Below are 21,406 nucleotides of genomic sequence, written 5' to 3'. Positions count from 1 at the left end.
CCTCTGCACCCAGGAGAGCAGTTTTAGCTTTGAGTGGGGTTGCTGAATAGTCCTAGAGGGCACTCGGGTCTCTGCCTACACCCGTTCTCCTGCTGGTCCTTGTACCTCTTCAGCTGTAAGGAGTGTAAAGGGGAAGACCCCACTGTGGCTCACCAGGCAGCATCTGGTTTTACCTGTCCCAGCCCTTTTAAGCCTAGGACAAGATTGGCTCCTAGGTAGGTCTGAGGTGGCAGTACCTCCCTGCAGCCTACAGAGCACAACATACCAGAGACAGGACTCTGTCATTGAGCTTTATTTTACTGCTGGTTTTTAGTTCCCCAAGAGGTGCATGAGTGATCCTCTTGACCACATGACTGGGACCCCTCAGAGACTGGGCATGGCAGGCAGGATGCCTCTGAAAAAAGCCAAGGACAGAGGAATCATGCTTATCTATAGTACCCCTGGGAAAGGCCCAGGCTAAGGGCACAAGGAGGCTCCAGTGCCACCAGGGAAGAAGAAAAGAATGTGGGCAAATTACTAGTGGTTCCTCGAGGCCATCACCCCCCACCCCCCACCTGCAGGGCCACCACAACTTACTAGAGTGGGTAGTCTTTGGGGCCAGGGTTCTTCTAGCTTGTTTTCCACTGTACCCACTCAAGGAACCTATGCACACTAATAGGCAGCCAAGAACCTGTTGACTGGCTGCTCACTAAAAACCCTGGAATCCAGCACCACTATGGCCCTGCCCCTAGAGTAAGGGCCCCATCCTGGTAGCTGCTGGGCCCTGAGAGTGAGCAGAGGCTCAGGGAGGACACAGCACAGGGTAACTGTCTGGTCTCCTCCCACTGCTGGAGACAAACTGCGGGATAGGAGGAAAAGAGGGACCAGCCCCCTCTGCCCTGCCTCCTGTTCTGGCCACACTCCTGTAAGGAAAGTGATTCGTACCCCTAGGCCACAACCCATGGTGAGCCTTCCCACTCACCCCTTTAACCAGAGTACATAGGCACAGAGCAGAAGGAAACCTGGAGCCCTGAGAAAGGCTTTAGATCACAAGTCTGCAAGGGCAGCTGCCAGGAACTCCAGGGCATGGCTCCTATTCTACCAGCTCCCAGGGCCTAGGCCGACAAGGTCCAGGGGCTTAGTGCCTTAGAGCTGAGCAGCAGTGTGTTCCTACGGCTGAGCCCCACCAGCTAGCTCATCCAGAACTAACCGCATTTTGGCATCTCTGAGATAGGGCGGTGGCCCCAAGCCTACTCATGTAGAGTGGACAACCACAAAGGATTCAGACAAGGGAGGGATGTGCAGCTACAGAGGACCGACCATTCCAGAGGGCAGAGGGAGCAAAACAGTGTGGGTGTGTATGTGCAGGCAAGGTGGGGGGAGGGGCGGCCTAGGACAGAAGCACCGGGGAGCTTCTTGTGGCTCAGCACCAGGCCCCCCAGCCTCCCCAATACTGAACATTAAAGCTGCAGCCTGAGGGGGCTGGTCCCAGACTAAGAACAGGCTCAAGCCCCAGCTAGAGAGGGTGTGGGGTTGGGGAACACTGCTGGCAAGATGGGCACTGTGGTTCTATAGTGACAACCATACTACCTGGGCTGAAGACAAACATAATGTAAAGCCCCAGTACGGTAAAACCATCCCGATGCCACCCCCTTCCCTGTCTCTCAGAGTGCTGTAGAAAGGAGGAAGGACCCTGGGAAAGAATCCCAACATTAAACTTGGATCAGCTCAAGAGAAACGGTCAAAGCCTCCGAATCAAGGGTCAAGGGGAGGCCCCACAGCCCTCAAAAGGAATGGGGAGTGCAAGTCTGCCCTCTGGTGGACAGCTGCAGCACAGCCAGTTGTGTGTGATCAGAGGAGGGGGACACAAAGCCACCAGCACTGAAGTAGCAAGTACACATCCCCAAACAGGCCCTGCCCCACTCTGCAAGGCGCCTGCCCAGGCCCAGTGGCTGTAAACCTGACACACAGTTTGTGAGCTGCCTACGTCTGTAAACAAAACCCCACGCAGGGGGTCGAGTGTAGAGATGCCTGGAGCCACTGAGCGCTCAGCCTGCCACCTGTCTCACACACCCAGTGGGAAAGCCTTTCCTGGTGAAGAGCAGGTGACAGTTCAGCTTTAAATATGATTTGTTCTCTCACAAAATAAACCCAAACAAGAAAAGATTTAACAAGGTCCATGAAGCTTCACATCCTTAAGGCGTTCGTTGTCAAGTTCAGTGTCAGGAGCAGCAGGGGACTACAGGGTCCAGCCTGTCCAGAGCCCCTCTAGGCAGAGTGCAGTGGGATGACAAACTTGCAGCCAAAGGGTGAGTGGTAGTTGATCCCCACCTCGTGGAATACCTGCTGGGGAATGCCAATGTCGCACAAGTAGACGCGGCCTGCGTGCTCTCCCAGCGGCAGAGGCAGGCCCAGAGCCAGTGACCACTTGGCGTCGATGCCCTGTTCAACTTCATGCACAGGAGGATCTATGCTGAGTACTGGGGCCCGGTTCTGGTTGGCCCATGCCACGGCTGCCTTGTACCAGGGCTGATCCCGCAGGAAGGCATTCTCGGGACAATCCAGACAGTTGATCACCAGGTCCACAGGGCTAGTGGGCAGATCTGCAGATGCAAAAGAATGTCATTGGAAAATCCCTCTAAGCAGAGGACCCAGGCTGGGAATAGAACCCAGGTGGCCCCCTCACAGAAATGGGTCCTTCCTCCTTGCAGCCCAACCTTAAGAATTTGGAGGGAACCTATCAGTTCTCCCTGGTTAGTTCTCTGCTCTAACCAGGCCACTGGGACAGTGTAAGAGCATGTAACTCTTGCCCAGGCTAAAATTAAACTGAGAATGTAAAAAATCGGCCTGGCTGGTGTAGCTCAGTGGATGGAGCACAGTCCTCTGAAGCAAAGGGTTGCTGGTTCAGTTCCCGGTCAGGGCACATGCCTGGGTTGCAGGCCAGGTGCCCACTGGGGACACATGAGAGGCAACCACACACTGATGTTTCTCTCCCACTCTTTCTCCTTCCCTTCCCCTCTCTTTAAAAATAAATAAATTAAATATTTAAAAAAAAAAAGAATGTAAAAAATCATATCAAACCCCAGGGCTGGCATCCTCAGGTTTGCTTGCCTCCTGGCACAGCTGGGACGGAAAGCCCTTACGGCAGCCAGAGAAAGAACTGCTCGAGATGGGCATCATGTTGTAGATTTCAAGAGGGGAACCCAGGGCAGGCCCCCTTCCCAGCTCTCAGCCCGAAGTAATGCTATTTCTCAATGGCAGACCCACGGCTTCCTTACTTAGACCGGGCCCCAGGGTCTCTGTGCCCGCAGGTAACTGGCCTAAGAGATCTGGCCCCAGCTCTGGCCCCAACTCACCATCTGACCCCTGGCAAAACTCTTTCTCTGGGTCATATATGTTCTCTCCACTTCTCCCCTGTTCTCACTTAAACCGACTCCAGTCATACTTTAACCCCACTACTCCCCTTGAAACTGCTCTTCCACACTGCTAAATCCAGTGGTCAATTCTAATTCATCATCTGAACTTAACCTAGACTACCTTGCTCACACCACTCATGCCCTCCTCTCTTCACTTGCCTTTCAGGTACTTGCCTCTCCTGGTTTTCCTTCTCCTTCACTGATCACTCCTTCCCTGTACCTTAAGCTGCTCTCTGCCTCCCTGACTTCTACACAAACAGTCTAACAACTTCTCTACCCACCGTCTCTTCTTAGGAGATATCTTATCCAGGTTCGTACGACTCTAAACACCACATCCCTTTGCTGAATTCCAGACGCACTGACATATCAATCGACAGTTCCACTGCCATATCTGGCAGCATCTCTAACTGAGCTTCTGCTCTTCTCCCAAGCCTTCTCATCTCAGTGATGGTACCCCCACCCTTCCAGTCCCTCGGGCCAAAGACCCTAGAGTCACCCTTAACTTCTTTCTCTCATCACCTTCATCCAATCTGTTCACTCTACACTCAAAACTGATTCAGAAACTAACCACCTTTCACCATGTCCACTGTCTCAGCCACCACCATCTCCAGTTTATCATAACAGCCTTTAAAAATACATTTCCTAATAAAAATATTTGTTTATTTAGCAAGAGACATACACAGACACTGATTTGTTTTCCACTTATCTGTGCATCCACTGGTTGATTCTTGTATGTGCTCTGATGGGGAATCAAACCTGCAACCTTGGTGTATGGGACGATGCTCTAACCGGCCAGGGCTCGTGGCAGCCTCTTCACATCTTTTCAGAAGCCTGCAGTCTACTCTCAAGCAGCAGCCAGAATGACCATTTGGAACCAGAGCTGGAGCATACCTTTCTTCTACTTACTCCTTCAGGGACTTTCTACGTCACCCAAGTCAGAGTCTAAGCCCTTCAAAGGACCCACAGGCGCTTTGCAGCCTGGCCCTGTAATGTCTAAGTCTGTACTCCTCACCCTACCCTCCGACACTCTCTTCTCTGCTTTATGTTTCCACAACACTGTCACCTGACCTAATGGAAATGTTACTTATTAGTTTCTTCATCTGTCCGAACCTGAATATTAAGATTCATGGAAGCATGGATTTAAGGGGGAAAAAAAAATCTATTGCCCTTATCCCCAAGTGTCAGGAACAGTGCCCATTCTGTAAATATCTGTGAAGTGAATAAATGGGTCCCCAGCTCTCCATCTGAGTATGGGACAGTGAGGGTGAAAGGGATAGGAAGTAGGCAAGTCAATACCAAAGTTATTTCCCATTTGCACAAGCAGAGCACTTTATCCTCACGATGCTTTTCCACATGTCACCACTGGGTGGCACCATCAGACCATCGAACTACTTGAGGGAGGCTGCCTCAGCACAACCGCGTGCAAGTGCTTACCTTTGAGACTGGACACTTGTTGGCCTTGGGTCTTGCTGAAGAGAGACAGCTCATTGGTGATGGACTCTAGCATCTTGACAAAGTTGGGCAGGAAGAGGATGACCTGGACGTCATGGTTGGCTAGATGTCTCCCACAGCTGATACCCTGAGCCCCCTTCACATGGGGCCCACAAAGCAAAGCCACGGTAGGCCTCTGGTGGACATTTTTTGGATTCAACCTGGAACAGAAGTGAAGAGGCAGTCTCAGTCACAGCCTTGGCACTCCCTTGCACCCTAAACCGAGTGAGTGTCTCGCACCTGTTGCTCTTAGGAGTTCCCGACAGTCCCAGGTTCCAAAGGGGCCAAAACCCACAGAAGGACAGGTCTACAGGGTGTCCCACACTGCACCTGCTGGGCCTTCTCACCTGGTAGTTTACCCGGACCTTGCTCCACAGAACACCACTTTTGACCAAGAACGTTTACTGCCCTCACACTGCAAACCTATCAGACCCAAACTCTGTAACAGACAGGCTTTCCCACCTCAACACCCTCTTTGCTTCCCTCCCCAATATGCCTGCTCCCCTGGGGCAGGTCTGGTCTCATTCTCGCCTGTACTGTTAAAGCTTTCTTGCTTCTGCTCAAACTGTGCCCCTGCCCAGAAAGCCCACCTTTTCTTTGAGATCCAGCTCAAGGCTCACCTCTTCTAAGATTACCCTGGCTCAGCTCCTAAGAAACTCACAGCAAGTACCAAACAGGATAGCTCTGAATCGTCCTCAATCAGTATCCAGCCAAAGGGGAAAACCCTGCCCCCCAAATAAATTTGGGGGTAGTACCATTCATTTCCCCCACTACATCTGCATCTTAAGGAAATATGGTGAGTACTCCCTTCAGACAGACACTGTCAAGTTCTGGCATATGACTCACCCATGTCTGTTTCCTAAACTCTCACACAGGTATCAAAGCAGACTATGGCACCCACACATGCGACAATGCGGGGCAGAGCACAGGCCCTGAAAACAGAGCTGTCCCATCAGAGACCTGCTCCATCCACCTCATATGTGCAGGATCACATGGGCAAGTCTTTCAGCTCTAGCTCTCTGAGCCTTAGCTGGCTTGTCTGAAAACACCGGGCTACTACTTTATCCTCGAGGAGAAGCCACAAGTATCAAATTCAGCACTGTTCTGAAAGCAGTGAGGAACTGCATGATCCTTGACATACATGAAAATGACTACTAACGTGGTAATCTTTTTCAAAGAAAGCCAGTAGCTGCTGCAAAGGGCAGGCGAAGGCATTTCTAAGAGTTCATACAGGCACAGGGACAGCCAATCGCAAGAAGCTGGCTTGAAAGGAATTTGACTTTGTGGGAACATTCCAATCCTGCCCCAAAACTACTGTTTCTGTGAAGCCGCTTAATGGTCTCAAATACTCCCAGGAAGAACTTACTGCAGGAGCTCCCCAATGGCCACTTTGGGGGAGGTGTGGCAGTCACCAGGACAAAGGGCCTGGTGTTCTGTCCACAGGCAGCTGGCGCTATTCCTTTCTTTTGTGTGTGTGTGTGTGGGGGGGGGAGTTGCTCTCCATTGGCTCCTCCCTGTTACAGGAGAGGCACAGTTGAGAAGCAAGCCTAAATCAAGGGCCAGGAGGAGTAAACACATCCACAACTTCACAGGGCAAGGGGAATGGAGGGGCAAGAAGGGGAACCTCACATCCAGCTGCATCACTTTAGACACCACTCTCCACAAGGCTGCCACTGTCCTCCCTTTACAGACAAATCCAGCAGACACCTGTCAGCTCTACCTTTGCTCGATCTCTCGGCAGTACCACTGCTGACCATTCCTTTATTCTTCAAACTCTATTGCTTTGGTTCTGAAGCACCATCCTCCTGGTTTTCTTACCTCTCTGGCTTTCTCTCTCAGCCATTCTGGAAGGCTCATCTCCTCACCGTGCCTTCAGTGCTGACGTTCCCCAGAATTCCATCCTAGGCCCTTCCTCCCTGCATACCTGCTCTTTACAGGATCTCGTCTACTCCACACCACCTACGGGCTGATGACTGGCAGGATCTGTCTTCTGCTCAGACCTTCTTCTAAACTAGATGCAGACTGCTGATGCTCTATGTGGCTATCGCACAGGCCTCTCAAACTTAACAGTCAAAACACGATCCCACCGTTTCCTCCAAACCTGCTCCCCTTCCCACGTTCCCTATCACGGTTAATGTTATCGCTATCCGACAAGATGTCCACGTGGGAAAGCTCGAAGTTCAGTGACTACGGGCACTTCACTTTCCATCACCTCCCACATCCATGCAATGACCCTGCTCTGTTGATTTTATCTTTTAAAAAAATCCCTCACCTATCTCCACTTCTTTGATCCCTATTTCCCTGGTTGCTAAGTCTTGTTACAGTGTGCATCCAGTCTTGCCTCCACACCATCTACTCAACCAAAGTCATCTTTGTAAAATCATGTCACGGCCCCACTGAAATTCCTTCCACAGCTCCCTACCGCTCGGCTGCACCGAGGCTCTGCTGTCCAGCCAGAGAATGACTCACGGCCCCACCACTGCCACGGTCTTTCAGTTCTCTATGCTCTTGGCACACACTACTCCCCAGACCTACTCTCCCCGCTCCTGCTGCCTGTTAATGGCACTTGCTCTGCAGGACGACTCAACCTGGATGCCCTGCTCTAGGAAGGCTGACTGGCTTCTTCACCTGGGAGTAGACAGAATGTGGCAGCTGGAGAACCTTCTGCTTCCTCTACCACAGCATGGTACTTTCTGGAGGCCTCGTTCGGTTACTGCAGGGCAGGAGCTGTGTTTTATTCTTCCCTGTATCCCTAGTCCTAGCGCAAGGCTGGTACACAGTATCTGTAAATGTCCACAACTAAAATGAAGCGCTGCTCCCACTACATGAACCCAGAGGGCAGGCGGGAAGGTGCCAGGCTCAAGCTCTCCCACCCAATTGTCAGCGTGGCTCTGGAACTCAGGACTGATTTGCATCCGGCCCTGGGAATGACAGGTACCAATGGCTGGGTCTCTGAAGGTTCTTAGAAGGCAGGCCTCTGACAGTCAGCAACAGTCACCAGGAAAGAAAAGGTCAAAGGGTCGCTTACTGCGAGAGGAACGAGGACTTCCCGGAAACTGGTTAGAGAAACAAACAAAAACCTCCAGCATCTAGGAAAGTGACTTCATAAAGGTGTATCCATTACATAAGCAGCAATTGCCTAATGAATCCCTCCTGTGTGAGAGACCGTGCAGGGCCAGGCAAAGTGACACCAACCCACACCTGGTTGCTGCTAATCCAGTGGCATTTACCTGTTGGGTCCTCCGAGCAGAGTCAGTGCCATCTGACTGGCACACACACCTGTCATCTCCAGTCTCCGCTCCAAAGTCAGCCCATGCTTTTCAGCCACAGAGAGCAGCTTTTTATGTAGCTCATAGGAGACACTTGGGACAACCAGGCCAGAGTCTGCAGTTCAAAAGAAGAAATGGAGATAAAGGGCAGTGATTACAGGAAACCAGGTCCACAAATGGGTGTGCTCAATCCAGGATTCTGTGAGAGCCACAATTTGAGAACGGCCCTCCCCTCACCATCTGCCTCACTTGGGACCAGGGCTATGCAGCCCCAGAGGCTCAGGTGGTGACGGGGAACTAAGCACCAGCTTGTTCAGGTTACCACAGAGCGGGCTTTGTGAAGTTTTAACCATGGAGGCCAAATCTATCAAGATATATTTGGTACCACCAAGAAAAGGTGGGCAGAGAGCTTGTGTTCGGTAACAGCAACCTACAGACCCCACCAGAGGAGAACATGCTCGTCCCAAGAGCGAGAAATGCTTCCCTGGAGGTGGGGTTTCCTTACAAGTAGAGCCCTAACCCTCCCCAGAGCCTCGCCCCCCAGCCCGCTCAGCCCGCTCTTCTCTTTCAGGACGGGATGACTTGTTCGTCTGCTCTCATCCACTCCCCTCCTCTCTTCTACTCACCCGTTCTCTTTGCTGAAGAAATGTCAATTAGCAACTTGTTTTCTCCCAGAATTTGGCAGCTCTGCCCACCTGGAGTGAATGCGACACAACACTCACACCACGGGGACGAGCACATGGAAAGGAACCTATGGCTTGCTTTAAGCTACTCAGAACCATATCATTTAATGCCCAGGTCTGTGGTGGCCGGCACACTTGCAGGAGTCGTGGTGTCACGTATCCACACCAGTATCGACACCACGTGCCGCTTTTGGGCCCAGAAAACCAGGACAGGAAACAAACAGCAAAGCCAAAAACGCACCATAAGCAGCTCTTGCCCTGACAACCAACGCCACCTGACAAACACTAAAAGCCACTGGGAGCGGCCCTTCCACCCGAGAGGCTCACTGGCTGGCTGACTGACAAGGATCCCCATCACCAAGTCCCCACGGACTGTGTGTAACCAGTTCTGTGTGGCCACGTCAGACATCTTTTTAGGGCCTGTGCCATCACCTACGCTGGACTGTCAGCTCCTCAAAGCAGGAAAATAACCTGCACCTCTTGGTCCCCCACCGCCTCGACTTGGCCTACCTACATTTGCCAACAGATGTGAGCTCTCATCGCATATTCAAACGTGTAAGTGATGCGGACCCAGTGTTACTTCTGCTCTGATCAAACTCTGAAGCAGAAGTTCACCATCATCCTACTGGTCCCAGAGCTGTGTACAGAAAAACTTGTCTTTCTCACTGAACATTTCAGCAGAAATTTCTTGAGGGTCTATCAGGCATCCAGTCCTGCCTACATAGATTATTTTTTAAATTCAAACTTTATTCCCAGGCTTCTTCAGCTTAATTAGCTACAAAGTGTGATTTATGTAGAAGCAAAAACTGAAAAGAGCTGCAGTGTCCAAGGGGCTTGGGCTTAAAAATAGTACAGATCTAGATTTTTACAGATCCATGAGCAAATTTGAAAAGGCATTCATAATATGAACAACTGTGAATTAAAAGACAACCAACAGAGCCACAGGGGGCGTTATCTCCTCTCACCCTTTCAGAAACGTCAGTTACCGATACACCCAGGTGCCAGTGCTGGAGGCTGCAGCCTGACCTTGCATGTCAACAGCTGATCAAAACAGTCATTTTTATGACCTGCTCCAGACACGCACACCCTGATTAGATGTCAGATCTAATTAGGAACCACTGATAGCAGTATAAAACAGCTGAAGGAATTCCTGGGAGCCCTAAGCTACTTACAATCCTAACCTGTCTGACAAGTCACGCACCTGCCCACATCAAATACCCTCTTTACCTGCACGGTCACGCTAGGGAGAGCTTTCCCTCAGGTCTGTGCACTTCCTCACCTGCTTGTTCTCTTTCTGTTGGATTGGAAACGGGCCAGGGCTGTGAGTGGTGGTCTGCTACCCTACCGTCAGGCTTACTCTCTGGGTCCAGGCCGAGCCCTTTCTGCTGCCCCTCCCCCCTCAGTTCTTAAAGGCACAAGAACTCACAGTACAGGGAGAAGAGGCTCACTCCTCACTCGCTGCACATGGCAGCTGGAAACCGTGTGGCTGTGTGTGGGGTGGGGGACACTGCTGAGGAACTCGCCTGTCTGTAGCTTAGGGAAAGACAAAGGCAGGGTCCTTGGCTCAGTCTGCTGTTACAGGCTGAGGATTCCACTGTACTCCACGGCTCCTGAGTGAGTGTGCAAGCACCACAGAATGCTTCTTTCAGCACTCACACACAAAGTCCACCCAGGCAGACTGGCTTATCACAAACAGGCAGGGGAAGTAAAACAAACTCCAAAGGAAGGGAACCAAGAACATATCGTGTAAACTGCAAACAATGACACCGCCAAGGCCTGAACAAGAGCCAAGCCTATTGTGTTTGGATTGGAAGGTGGCTCTGCATTGTTCAGGAGCCAAGGCAGTCACATCAGTGGGGAGGGTCTGTCTTAATGTCAATATGTATCTTACAGCTGTTGGTAAAAGGAGAAAGGCAGATGTAATCACAGTCAGTCTGTGATGAGCAGAGAACGTCTGAGGATCTGATCAACCTTAGGATATTGAGGGAACGGTTTAAGCACACTCAGTACAGACCCAGACAGAAGACCCTTCCAGATGGCACAACTCACTCCACAGCGGGAGGCAAGGGCCTTGGAACCGAATGGCCCCCTGGCATGCCTGTCCCTTCTGCACCCCTCCCCCGACACCTCCGGGCCTACCCTGCCCTCACAAACGGTACACCCTCCATCGTACTTCTGCCCTCACGCACTGCCCGGCACCACGGCCGAGCCTCCCAGTAGCCTCTGCACGGACATCCTTCCCTGTCCTTCAAAGTTCCCAACCTTCCTGTTAGTAACAAGGCTCCCGCCAGTGACAAAGTGTCCTCTCCTATCTACACCCAGTCCTCAAAGTGACGTGGCCTTTTAGTTGGACAGGCTGTGTGTGCCCCATGTCTTATCAATGAGGACCGGGGCTCATTAATGGGCCTGGGATTTACCCGGGACTGTGAATTCTAATTCCATTCCATGGTGGTCACACATTTGGTTGACGATATCTCACTGGGTCTTTTTGGGAGTGTAAAACCACTGGTAAATTCAGACCCTCGGATCCACAGCCCCTGCACATTTACAGTAAAGATACCACCAAATGCAATTTGGTGTCGTTATCTCTGAAAGGAGGACTCATTACAAAAAGTCCAGTGTTCCTGGTACTCTTCTTTAGGGTTCACCAGGCCTCCCATCATCTGGCCCCTGTAGACTTCATCCCTTCACCTTGGACCCAACCCTGACCATGCTCCAGGCACCTTGGCTGCCTTCTGGTTCCTAAATACTCCAGGTCCTTTTTGGGCCCCGGAAGAATGTCCCCCTCCTGGCACTCTCTTTTCCCTTCACTCCCTTAAACACAGGGCTGGTTCCTTACTCTCTCACATCAGAGCAGGTACCCCATGCTCTCAGCATGCTGCTTATTCTCTTCATCGTACTTAGTCCAGTCTGTAGATGGTTTGCTTTCTGGACTCTTTACTTCACCAGATGGTAAGCAACACAAGGGCAGTGAACACGTCCATCCTGTTCTAGTGCTGTGCCCCCTTCTTCTCCACGGGACCCTCAGTGCTGGCAGAGCGCCTGTGGGAAGAGCTACACAAATGCGTTGAAGGAGTGAATGAATGTGAAGAGACGGTGCAATGGCCTCGGGGCAGTCCATTCTGCAGCCGTAACCAAAGGCAGGCGTGGGTAAGAAGGGTCTGACTCCTTCCCCACCTCTTCCCTTCTCACGTACAACTAGGCCAACCCTCCTACCTGTGCTGCCTATCATTCCTTCAGGATACAGCTCCACTGAAAAAAGCTACAAACTCAAGAGGTAAAGGAGTTCCCAACAAGATTACGTATTAATTACAAAGGAAAAAGTATCTTTACAAAGAAATCTGATGGATATCTTACCAAGTGATCAAACTGAGCCCCAGTGGCGGGACAAACTGACAATGCGCACTCCACATGGAGATGCCCTGAGAGACAGAGCCCCGCCAAAACCCTGGGAAAAGCGTTTAACATGAATCATGTCAAAAGGAAACAAGCAGTAAGTCAAAACTAAAGGGTACTCTTTGTATCAACTCTCCCCCAATCTCCACAAATATCAGTATCACAAAAGGCAACACAAGCTGTGGAAAAGGAAAGAGATATGATACGATGTCAAGAGACAACTAAATGCCATGTGCCATGCTTGATTAAAAGTACAGCTAGGATAAGGCCAGCCAAGATGGAGGCGTAGGTGGAAACACTGTACCTCCTTGCACAACCAAATTTAAGGACAACAAAGATTTAGAAACAAAAACACAGCCAGAATAGACAGAAAACTGAACTGTACTGAAGTCTGACAACAACGAACCATTCATCCAGACCGGTAAGAGGAGTGGAGTCGGTGGCGAGTGGAAAGAGTGGCAGGAAGAGGCGGTGGTTGGCAGACCTGGGTGCAGGGAGGAAGCGACAGACCCAGTCAAGTGCGCAAGCCAGTTGGCTGACTGCGAACACACATTCGCACGCAGATAAACCAGGCAAAAAAACTGGCAGTGAGACAGACTGCTCAACCCAGGGCCCCAGAGATGGAAAATAAAGCCTAAAAGCACCGATTGAAAAAACTTTTGGGAGTTGAGGTGTCGGGAGATACTCCCGGCCTCACAGGAGATTTCGTTGGAGAGACCCACAGGGTCCTAGAATGTACAAGAGCCCACCCACCTGGGAACCAGCACCAGAAGGGGCCAATTTGCTCATAAGAGAGAGCCCAGCAAGCGCTATTGCTCCCTCTCAGACCCCGCCCCCACATCCAGCATCCCAACCCAGCAACTGGGTTGCCCTGCCCTGGTGAACAACACCTAAGGCTCCACCCCTCATACTAACAGGAGCAACCAGACCAAAACATTATGGCTCAAACAGAAGAACAAATCAAAGCCCCAGAGCCAATACTTTTAAGCAACCAAAAGATAGAGAATCTATCAGATGCACAGTTCAAAACACTAGTGATCAGGTTGCTCACAGAACTGGTTGATTTTGGTTGCAAATTAGATGAAAAAATGAAGGGTACACTAAGTAAAATGAAGAAAAACGCACAGGGAACCAATAGTGATGGAAAGAAAGCTGGGACTCAAATCAATGGTGTGGACCTGAAAAAAAGAAAGAAAAAACCAAACAGAAAAGAACGAAGAAACAAGAATTCAAAAGAATGAGGAGAGGCTTAGGGACCTCCAGGACATCTTGAAATGTTCCAACGTCTGAATTATAGGGTACCAGAAGGGGAAGAGGAAGAGTAACAAGTGGAAAAGCTATTTGAACAAATAATAAAGGAGAACTTCCCCAATCTGGCAAAGGAAATAGACTTCCAGGAAATCCAGGAAGCTCAGAGAGTCCCAAAGAAGTTAGACCCAAGGAGGAACACACCAAAGCACATCATAATTACATTAGCCAAGATGAAAATGAAGGAGAGAATTCTAGAAGCAGCAAGAGATAAGAAGACAGTCACCTACAAAGGAGTTCCCATCAGACTGTCAGCTGATTTCTCAAAAGAGACCTTACAGGCAAGAAGGGGCTGGAAAGAAGTATCCCAAGTCATGGAATGCAAGGACCTATATCCAAGATTGCTCTACCCAGCAAAACTTTCATTTAGAATGGAAGGACAGATAAAGTGCTTCCCAGAGAAGGTCAAGTTAAAGGAGTTCATCATCACCAAGCCCTTATTATATGAAATGTTAAAGAAACTTATCTAAGAAAAAGAAGATAAAAAATATGAACAGTGTAAAAACAGCAAACTCACAGTTATTAACAACCACATCTAAAACAAAAGCAAAATAAGAGGACAACTAGATCAGGAACAGAACCACAGAAATGGAGATCACATGGAGGGTTAGCAATAGGAGAGTGGGAGGAGGTGGGGGGAGAAGGTACAGAGAATAAGTAGCATAGATGGTGGGGAGAAAATAAACAGGGGGGAGGGCAAGAATAGTATGGGAAAAGCAGAAGCTAAAGAACTTACGACACATGGACATAAACTAAAGGGGGGAATATGAGTGAAAGGGGGTGTGCAGGGTGGAGGGGAATGAAGGGGGAAATAGGACAACTGTAATAGCATAATCAATAAAATATATTTAAAAATACAGCTAGGAAAGACACAACTGAAACAATTAGAGAAAGTTTTGCATGGAGTATATATTAAATAATACTTTTGTATTACTTTTAAATTTCCTGAGAGTAATCTTGCGGTGTGACTGTACACTACAACACCCTACAGGGTGCACACGGGGATGTTCAGGAGTGAAGAAGTACAATGAGCGCGATAAAATCGCAAACAGTTCAGATATGTGTGTGCATTTACTTTATATAAAGTCAATGTGGCAAAATGTTACCTGGTAAATCTGTATCAAGGGTGTGTGGTTGTTCATTATACTAGCCTAGCATCTTAATTTTTAAAAGATTTTATTTATTTATTTTTAGATAGAGAGTAAGGGAGGGAAAAAGAGACAGAAAGAAACATTGATGTGAGAGAGAACATCATTCAGTTGCCTCTCGCACACCTCTAACTGGGGACCTGGCCCACAACCCAGGGACATGTCTTGACTGTGAATCAAACTGGCAACCTTTCAGTTTGTGGGACGATGCCCTACCCTCTGAGCTATACCAGTCAGGGCTAGTCTAGTAACTGTTTGAAATTTTTTTCAATATAAGAAGTTGAGGAGAAAAAAAGAGAAAGAGTTAATTAAGTGCCTCCAAATATAATCAAGAAATGTTTACAGAGCAATAATATGGCAAGTCAGTGAGGGGTGGAAAGTGGTAGCAGAGAGAGTAAACAAAAAGAATATGAAAAAAGATCTTGTTCCCATAGTCTGACAGCTCAGCTGGAAACAAAAAATATGTATGTCCAAGTACCAGAGAACACACAAACTGAACTGTATCATCCTGAGCACAAGTGCAAAGTATGCATTTCAAACAAGGAACTGCAGGCAGGTATCAAATTCTCAGTCTAAACTGTGCCTTGAAAGACAGGCTAGGACTGTAGTTACAATGACAAGAGAGAGCGCACACTCCAGATAAGGTGGGGAAGAACCTTGAACTGAGCTCCAGAGGCTGCCTGGAACCTAGAGACTGATGTCAGAAGGTTTTAAAAGCCAAGTTGTTTTATGCAGGAGGAAGTTGACAGGGCTAGAAAATAAGGGCAGAACGATCTTATGGAATTGATTTCAAGGGACACAGAAATGTGTAGCGTAGTACAAGAAACTAAAAGCTCGTAACAATTTCAAGGGTGATTGTGAAGGAAGAAGAGAATCTGCAGCCAGAATGAATCCTGAGGATAAAGGAGAAGTCCTTGCCGGGGCTGCTACCAAAGGAATCGCCACACTGGCTGTTAAGTTAGGGGCGGGGAAAGGCCTCCAGGGTTCTCGCTAATCATGAACTCTTCTTACGAGGAAGAAGAGGCAATGATGGCCACAAAGTTTCATGCTGGACACTTAAAAAACAGTGGCTCCACTGAAAGAAACAGAAATGGCAGGAGTCAAGGGAACGAGTGATGGCTTAGCTGTGACGCGCTGAATTTAAGGGGGATGGTGGATGCACCGAATTCAAACTCCTTCCTCACTCTGGCTAGATACCTTTGGCTCTGAAATGGTAAAATGTCCTACCTTAGCAAATATTTGTCAAGACCATCTCAGTTTTTGGAATGACCAACTAGTAGCTTCATCGAAAAACTCAGGTGTCAGGCCATACATGCTAGACTTCAGATTCTCCAGCCTTAGTTTGAGCTTCAACTCTTTAATTGATACTCTGGCAACAAATTGCCATGAGACCTTTTCCAGTGAAAGACTAGGAAGCGGAAGTGTTCAGCACTGGGAGAAGAGTCTAGCCAAGAAATCTGTCTTAACAGTATTCCTCTAGAACACAGGTGGCAAACACAAGGCCCACAGGCCAAATCCAACCTTCTGCCTTATTTTATCCGCCTGGCGCCTTGTTTCTACCTGGTGGCAGCGCCAAGTTCCTTGCCCCTAGTTAAGGAGTAGTTACATTTATACAGCCCTAAAACTATATTCAGCCCTTTGAAGGCAACAGTGAGGCTGATGTAGCCTCTGGTGAAAATGAGTTCGACACTCCTGCTATAAAACCTCAAGAGACTGCCATGACTTACAGCCAGACCTCCAGGCCTACGACAAGTGTGTACCTGGTAACACAGGCCCAGAAACTCCAAAGGATTCCGTGTTAAAGGCACTGACTACCCCCTCCACTTGTGGCACTGGAGGATCTGCTAGAATCCTCCATAGGGTTCCCCAATTCCACCAAGTCACTGCCAATGAAGTCTGCCTGCAGGAGACACAATTTCAGACAACAGCCTCATGAGCCCCTGCTCAGTGAAAAGCTGTGGGAGCACTTAATGCAGGAGGACAAGTGTGTCAGTTCAGGTGTCCTCATCCCCCTCTTAGAGTTTACCTCTTGACATCTCCCTGTGGCTGTCCTAAGGTAAGCAATGTAGAAGAGGTGCCTACCTGTGAATGGTACCCCTGTAGCATGTGGCCTCATCTGTAAACACAGGATGGGGAGCTGGGGTCATGGGGAGATCAGGGCGGGAACTAGATGGGTTGGGTCGATGGTTTGGGAAGGCGATGAGATCATGACCAGTTCCAGTGCAGCAGACACTTAATTCTCTGACTGAGAAGGGTCCTCGTCAGGAGCACGACAGCCACTAAAAGGAGGTCTCACTATCCTCAGGGTAAAATTCTTCAATGGGCACTTCTATACTCAAAGATTACTCTTCCCTGAATTCTTTTTGAACACATATACAAACCTAGAGCGGATTTCCTGATTACTTGTTCTTTAGGAGAGGAAAACACTGCTGGTCTTGAAAGCATTACGTTTCTTGTGACAAAACGCAGTGAAGACAACCAGGGTTCAGGGGCAGAGATGGTAGGCAAGTGGTGGAGGGCAACCGCAGCTTGCAATGGTGAAAGCCAAAACTGTCCTGAGAGCAAGACACACACCACTGATGCTCAAGGACCTAACTAGCTATGGTGGGAAAAGTAGGAAGGCAAGCCACAAAGCAGTAGGAGCAAATCGACTGTGGCTTCATCGATTTGTTCGATGCTCTGCTTCAGAGCAGGAAGCCAAACTGCTTCTACCGAGACAAATGGGTATGGGTAAGTGGTACTAGACTCAAAGGGATCTCAGACCACTGCACTCAAACTCTACTTCAGGTCATTTTCACTCGCTGCTCTCCAGTCTTAGCAGACACATAGTGTGCAGGCAGAGGAACGTCCTTCAGGCAAAGCAGGGAGGATAACTGGAAATTCAGTGCTTGCATCCACTGTACCCCACTGCCTCCCAACTGGGCTTCCATGTACTTGAGGACAGAAGCTACAGGATGGGAAACAAATGGTAGACGTTAAATAAAAATTCTACCCATAATATAGGGTCCTTGAATAGATACACCTGACAGGAATTTACTAGAACCTGGAGAATGAAGAATTCAAAACACCTCATAGTCATTCCTAATGAAAGATTTACTGGAACACAGAGATGCCACAAAAATGAGCTGAGATGAATGAGCACATGCACAGAGGAACCATAAACATTCCGTACGATGACACTGCTTCTCCTGAACCAGCCTCTACCCTCCCCGCTTTCTGCCACATCTAGCCCTGCACACACTTCTATTATTTGTTGTTTATACATTTGTTATCCTATACTCGAAGGCCCCTGAGGTGCTGCACAATGACTTACCCAGAGTATACAGAATGGTCCCTGGCATGTAACAGAAAAATTTTAAGCGTTGATGCTTTGAAATTACCCTACTGAGACAGCCTTTGCAATTCACATTTTAAGTCACACACTGATAAATAACAATTATAAACAGAGTACTGCAATAGCTGCTTTTCCACACTATCTCATTCAACAAGTATTATACCATTTCACAGACAAGAAAACAGGCTCAGCAGCCCCCTTTCAGCTATGGAACTTAAGCCTGACTCTACTGAAGCCTCCTCATTGAAACCTTTAATAGCGAGCATCTCCCCCGCCTCGCTATTCCTCAGTGTGGCAACTCCAGTATCTACTTTCTCTGGGTTCTGCCACAAAGTACTAGAGAAGAACATAGACTTGGCCCACCATAAACCCATGTAATCTGAGACTTCTGGCCAAGATAAAGGCATAGGAGACACACTTTGCCCCCTCACACAACCAAAAGAATGACAACAGAAAATTTAAAAAACAAAAAATAACCAGAACTGCCAGAAAATCGAGCTGTATGGAAGTCTGACAACCAAGGAGTTAAAGAAAGAACATTCATCCAGACTGGTAGGAGGGAAGGAGATGGGCAGCCAGGGTGGAGAGGATGCACGGCAAGGTGGCAGCTGGCAGACCAGGCTGTCGGACATTTGTATGCAGATAAACTGGGAGGAACAACTGGGGAATGAGACAGACCACGCAAACCAGAGTAGCAGAGTGGGGAAACAAAGCCTCAAAATCTCTGGCTGTAAAAACCTGTGGAGGTTGCTGCAGCGGGAGAGACTCCCAGCCTCACAGGAGAGTTCCTTGGAGAGACCCATGGGGTCCTAGAATGTACACAAACCCACCCACCAATGCACCCTGGAATAAGGACCTGAAAGGGCCCAATTTGTTTGTGGGTAGTGGAGGAAGTGACTGAAAGCTGGCCAAGAGCCCAGCAAGGGGCATTATTCCCTGTCTTACCCCTCACCCACATACAGAGCCACAATGCAGAATTAGCCCACCCTGGCGAACACCTAAGGCTCCAACCCTTACAACATAATAGAAATAGCAAGACAAAGAACTATGGCCCAAATAAAAGAACAGATCAAAGCTCCAAAACTAGAACTAAGCGATAAAGAGATAGACAACCTATCAGATTCAGAGTTCAAAACACTGGTAATCAGGATGCTCACAGAATTGGTTGAGCATGGTTACAAAATAGAGGAAGAAGTGAAGGCTATAAAAAGTGAAATAAAGGAAAATGGACAGGGAACCAACAGTGAAGGGAAGGAAACTGGGATTCAAATCAACAATTTGGAGCAGAAGGAAGAAATAAACATTCAACTGAAACAGAATGAAGAAACAAGAATTCAAAAAAAGTAAGGAGAAGCTTAGGAACCTCCAGGACATCTTTAAATGTTCCAACATCTGAATCACAGGGGTACTAGAAGGGGAAGAGAAAGAGCAGGAAACTGAAAACCTATTTGAAAAAAATAATGAAGGAAAACTCCTCAATCTGGCAAAGGAAACAGACTTCCAGGAAATCCAGGAAGCTCAGAGAGTCCCAAAGAAGTTGGGCCCAAGGAGGAACACACCAAGGCACATCATAAGTACATTACCCAAGATGAAAGAGAAGGAGAGAATCTTAAAAGCAGCAAGAGAAAAAGAGACAGTTACCTACAAAGGAGTTTCCATCAGCCTATCAGCTGATTTCTCAAAAGACACCTTGTAGGCAAGAAGGGGCTGGAAAGAAGTATTCAAAGTTATGAAAGGCAAGGACCTATATCCAAGATTGCTCTATCCAGCAAAGCTTTTATTTAGAATGGAAGGGAAGATAAAGTGCTTCCCAGAGAAAGTCAAGTTAAAGGAGTTCATCATCACCAAGCCCTTACTATATGAAATGTTCAAGGGACTTACCTAAGAAAAAGAAGATGATCAAAACTAAGAACAGTAAAATGACAACAAACACAACTATCAACTGAACCTAAAAACAAAAACAAACTAAGTAAACAACAGGAACAGAATCACAGAAATGGAGAACATACGAAGGGTTATCAGTGGGGAGGGGAAGGGGGAGAATGGGGAAAAAGGTACAGGGAATAAGAAGCATAGATGGTAGGTACAAAACAGATAGGGGGAGGTTAAGAATAGTATAGGAAATGGAGAAGCCAAGAAACTTGTATGCACAACCCGTGGGTATGAACTATGGGTGTGGAGAAATGCTGGTGGGAGGGGTGTTGCAGGGTAGAAGGGAATAAAGGGGAGAAAAAAAATGGGACAACTATAATACCATGATCAATAAAATATATAAAAATAAATAAATAAACCTATGTAATCCAATTGCAACTAGATTCTCACTGCCATTCTTCCTGCCTCACAGGTTTAATGCCTTTCAATCTTCTTAATCACACAATCCCTTTCCACTTGTTTTCAACCATCAAATCCTATCAAATTCCCCTTTGTCATTTCTCCCACATCTTCATCTTCTTTTCCATTCAGAGGTCCAAATCTCTGGTACATTAGTTATGTCATGAGACTAAATGGTCTTGAACCTATTCTAGTCTCTTTTCTCATCTACCCTGAATTCCATCGTGAGACTGGTCTTCCTTGAGTCAAAGTCTTCCTAAAAGAGATTCTGGATCATGTCTTTTTCAGAATCCCTTCAACTGTTCCTCATGGCCATAGGACAAGGACAGCGTTGACACATAAGGCTCTCTGCTCTTGTCCAAAGCTATTTTAAATTCCTGCTACTTCCCAACACCAGCTTTCTGCCCAGGCCAAATTTCCCACAAGCCCTTCCCTTACGAGCACCTGCCAGCCTACCCACAAACATCCTCCCCTTCCTATCTGCCAGATGAGATCCTCCTGCCCCTGTGTCAAGGCTTCAGTCCTGTGCCCTAGGAAGCCTGCCCGGACCAGCCCAGCCTTTAAGACCCCTCTGGCTTCTCAACACCCAGTGCCCTCTCACTGGACTCAAAGCTAATTGCCCTCTCCTAGTACATTCTAATAACTTGAACATAAGGACTGTCTTCAAATGACTTACAATAATAAGCACAGTGTTTTGACTGACACAAAGTGTCAATTATTTATTTTAAAATATTAGAAATGTTGAGCAAAGATTCTTCTCTGAAGCCTTATCACTCTCCTAACCAGTGTTCTTTGGGGACCTCTCACCACAGAACACCAGATACGCCCACCCTTCTAGCATTTTAGAGCCAAACTTAACACACATGTATTTGGCCACTGATACAATTATTTAGCAGGGGAGGTCCAAGCTGGAGGAGTGTCTGACCACCTGTGACTGCTGGAGATAGCAGCACTATTAAAGGATTCAAAAGGGCTTTCCAGAGGGGAAGACTTGGGTTGAAGAAAGACTTAAATTTAGTTGCTTCCTGAATGTGTTTTCCTAATCAACAGG

General features: G+C 48.2%; 1 protein-coding gene across 9 annotated transcripts in view; it reads right to left on the bottom strand.

The window, feature by feature from the left end:
* Nucleotides 1-276: 276 nt before the first annotated feature.
* EDC3 (enhancer of mRNA decapping 3) overlaps nucleotides 277-21,406 on the bottom strand; it is an 80,935-nt gene continuing 59,805 nt past the window's right edge. For all 9 annotated transcript variants that reach the window (XM_037134527.2, XM_053656817.1, XM_037134523.2 and 6 more), the window contains 3 exons: nucleotides 8,117-8,270; nucleotides 4,830-5,047; nucleotides 277-2,582 (listed from right to left, as the gene is read on the bottom strand). In XM_037134527.2, the coding sequence (XP_036990422.1) occupies nucleotides 2,248-2,582; nucleotides 4,830-5,047; nucleotides 8,117-8,270 (707 nt within the window). In that variant the 3' untranslated portion in view covers nucleotides 277-2,247. The remainder of the gene's footprint in view (nucleotides 2,583-4,829; nucleotides 5,048-8,116; nucleotides 8,271-21,406) is intronic.

This window comes from Artibeus jamaicensis, unplaced genomic scaffold, assembly GCF_021234435.1.
Source record: "Artibeus jamaicensis isolate MK-2021 breed Jamaican fruit bat unplaced genomic scaffold, CSHL_Jam_final scaffold_286, whole genome shotgun sequence".
NCBI classification, from domain to species: domain Eukaryota; kingdom Metazoa; phylum Chordata; class Mammalia; order Chiroptera; family Phyllostomidae; genus Artibeus; species Artibeus jamaicensis.
This window is presented reverse-complemented; position numbering and strand designations above follow the sequence as displayed.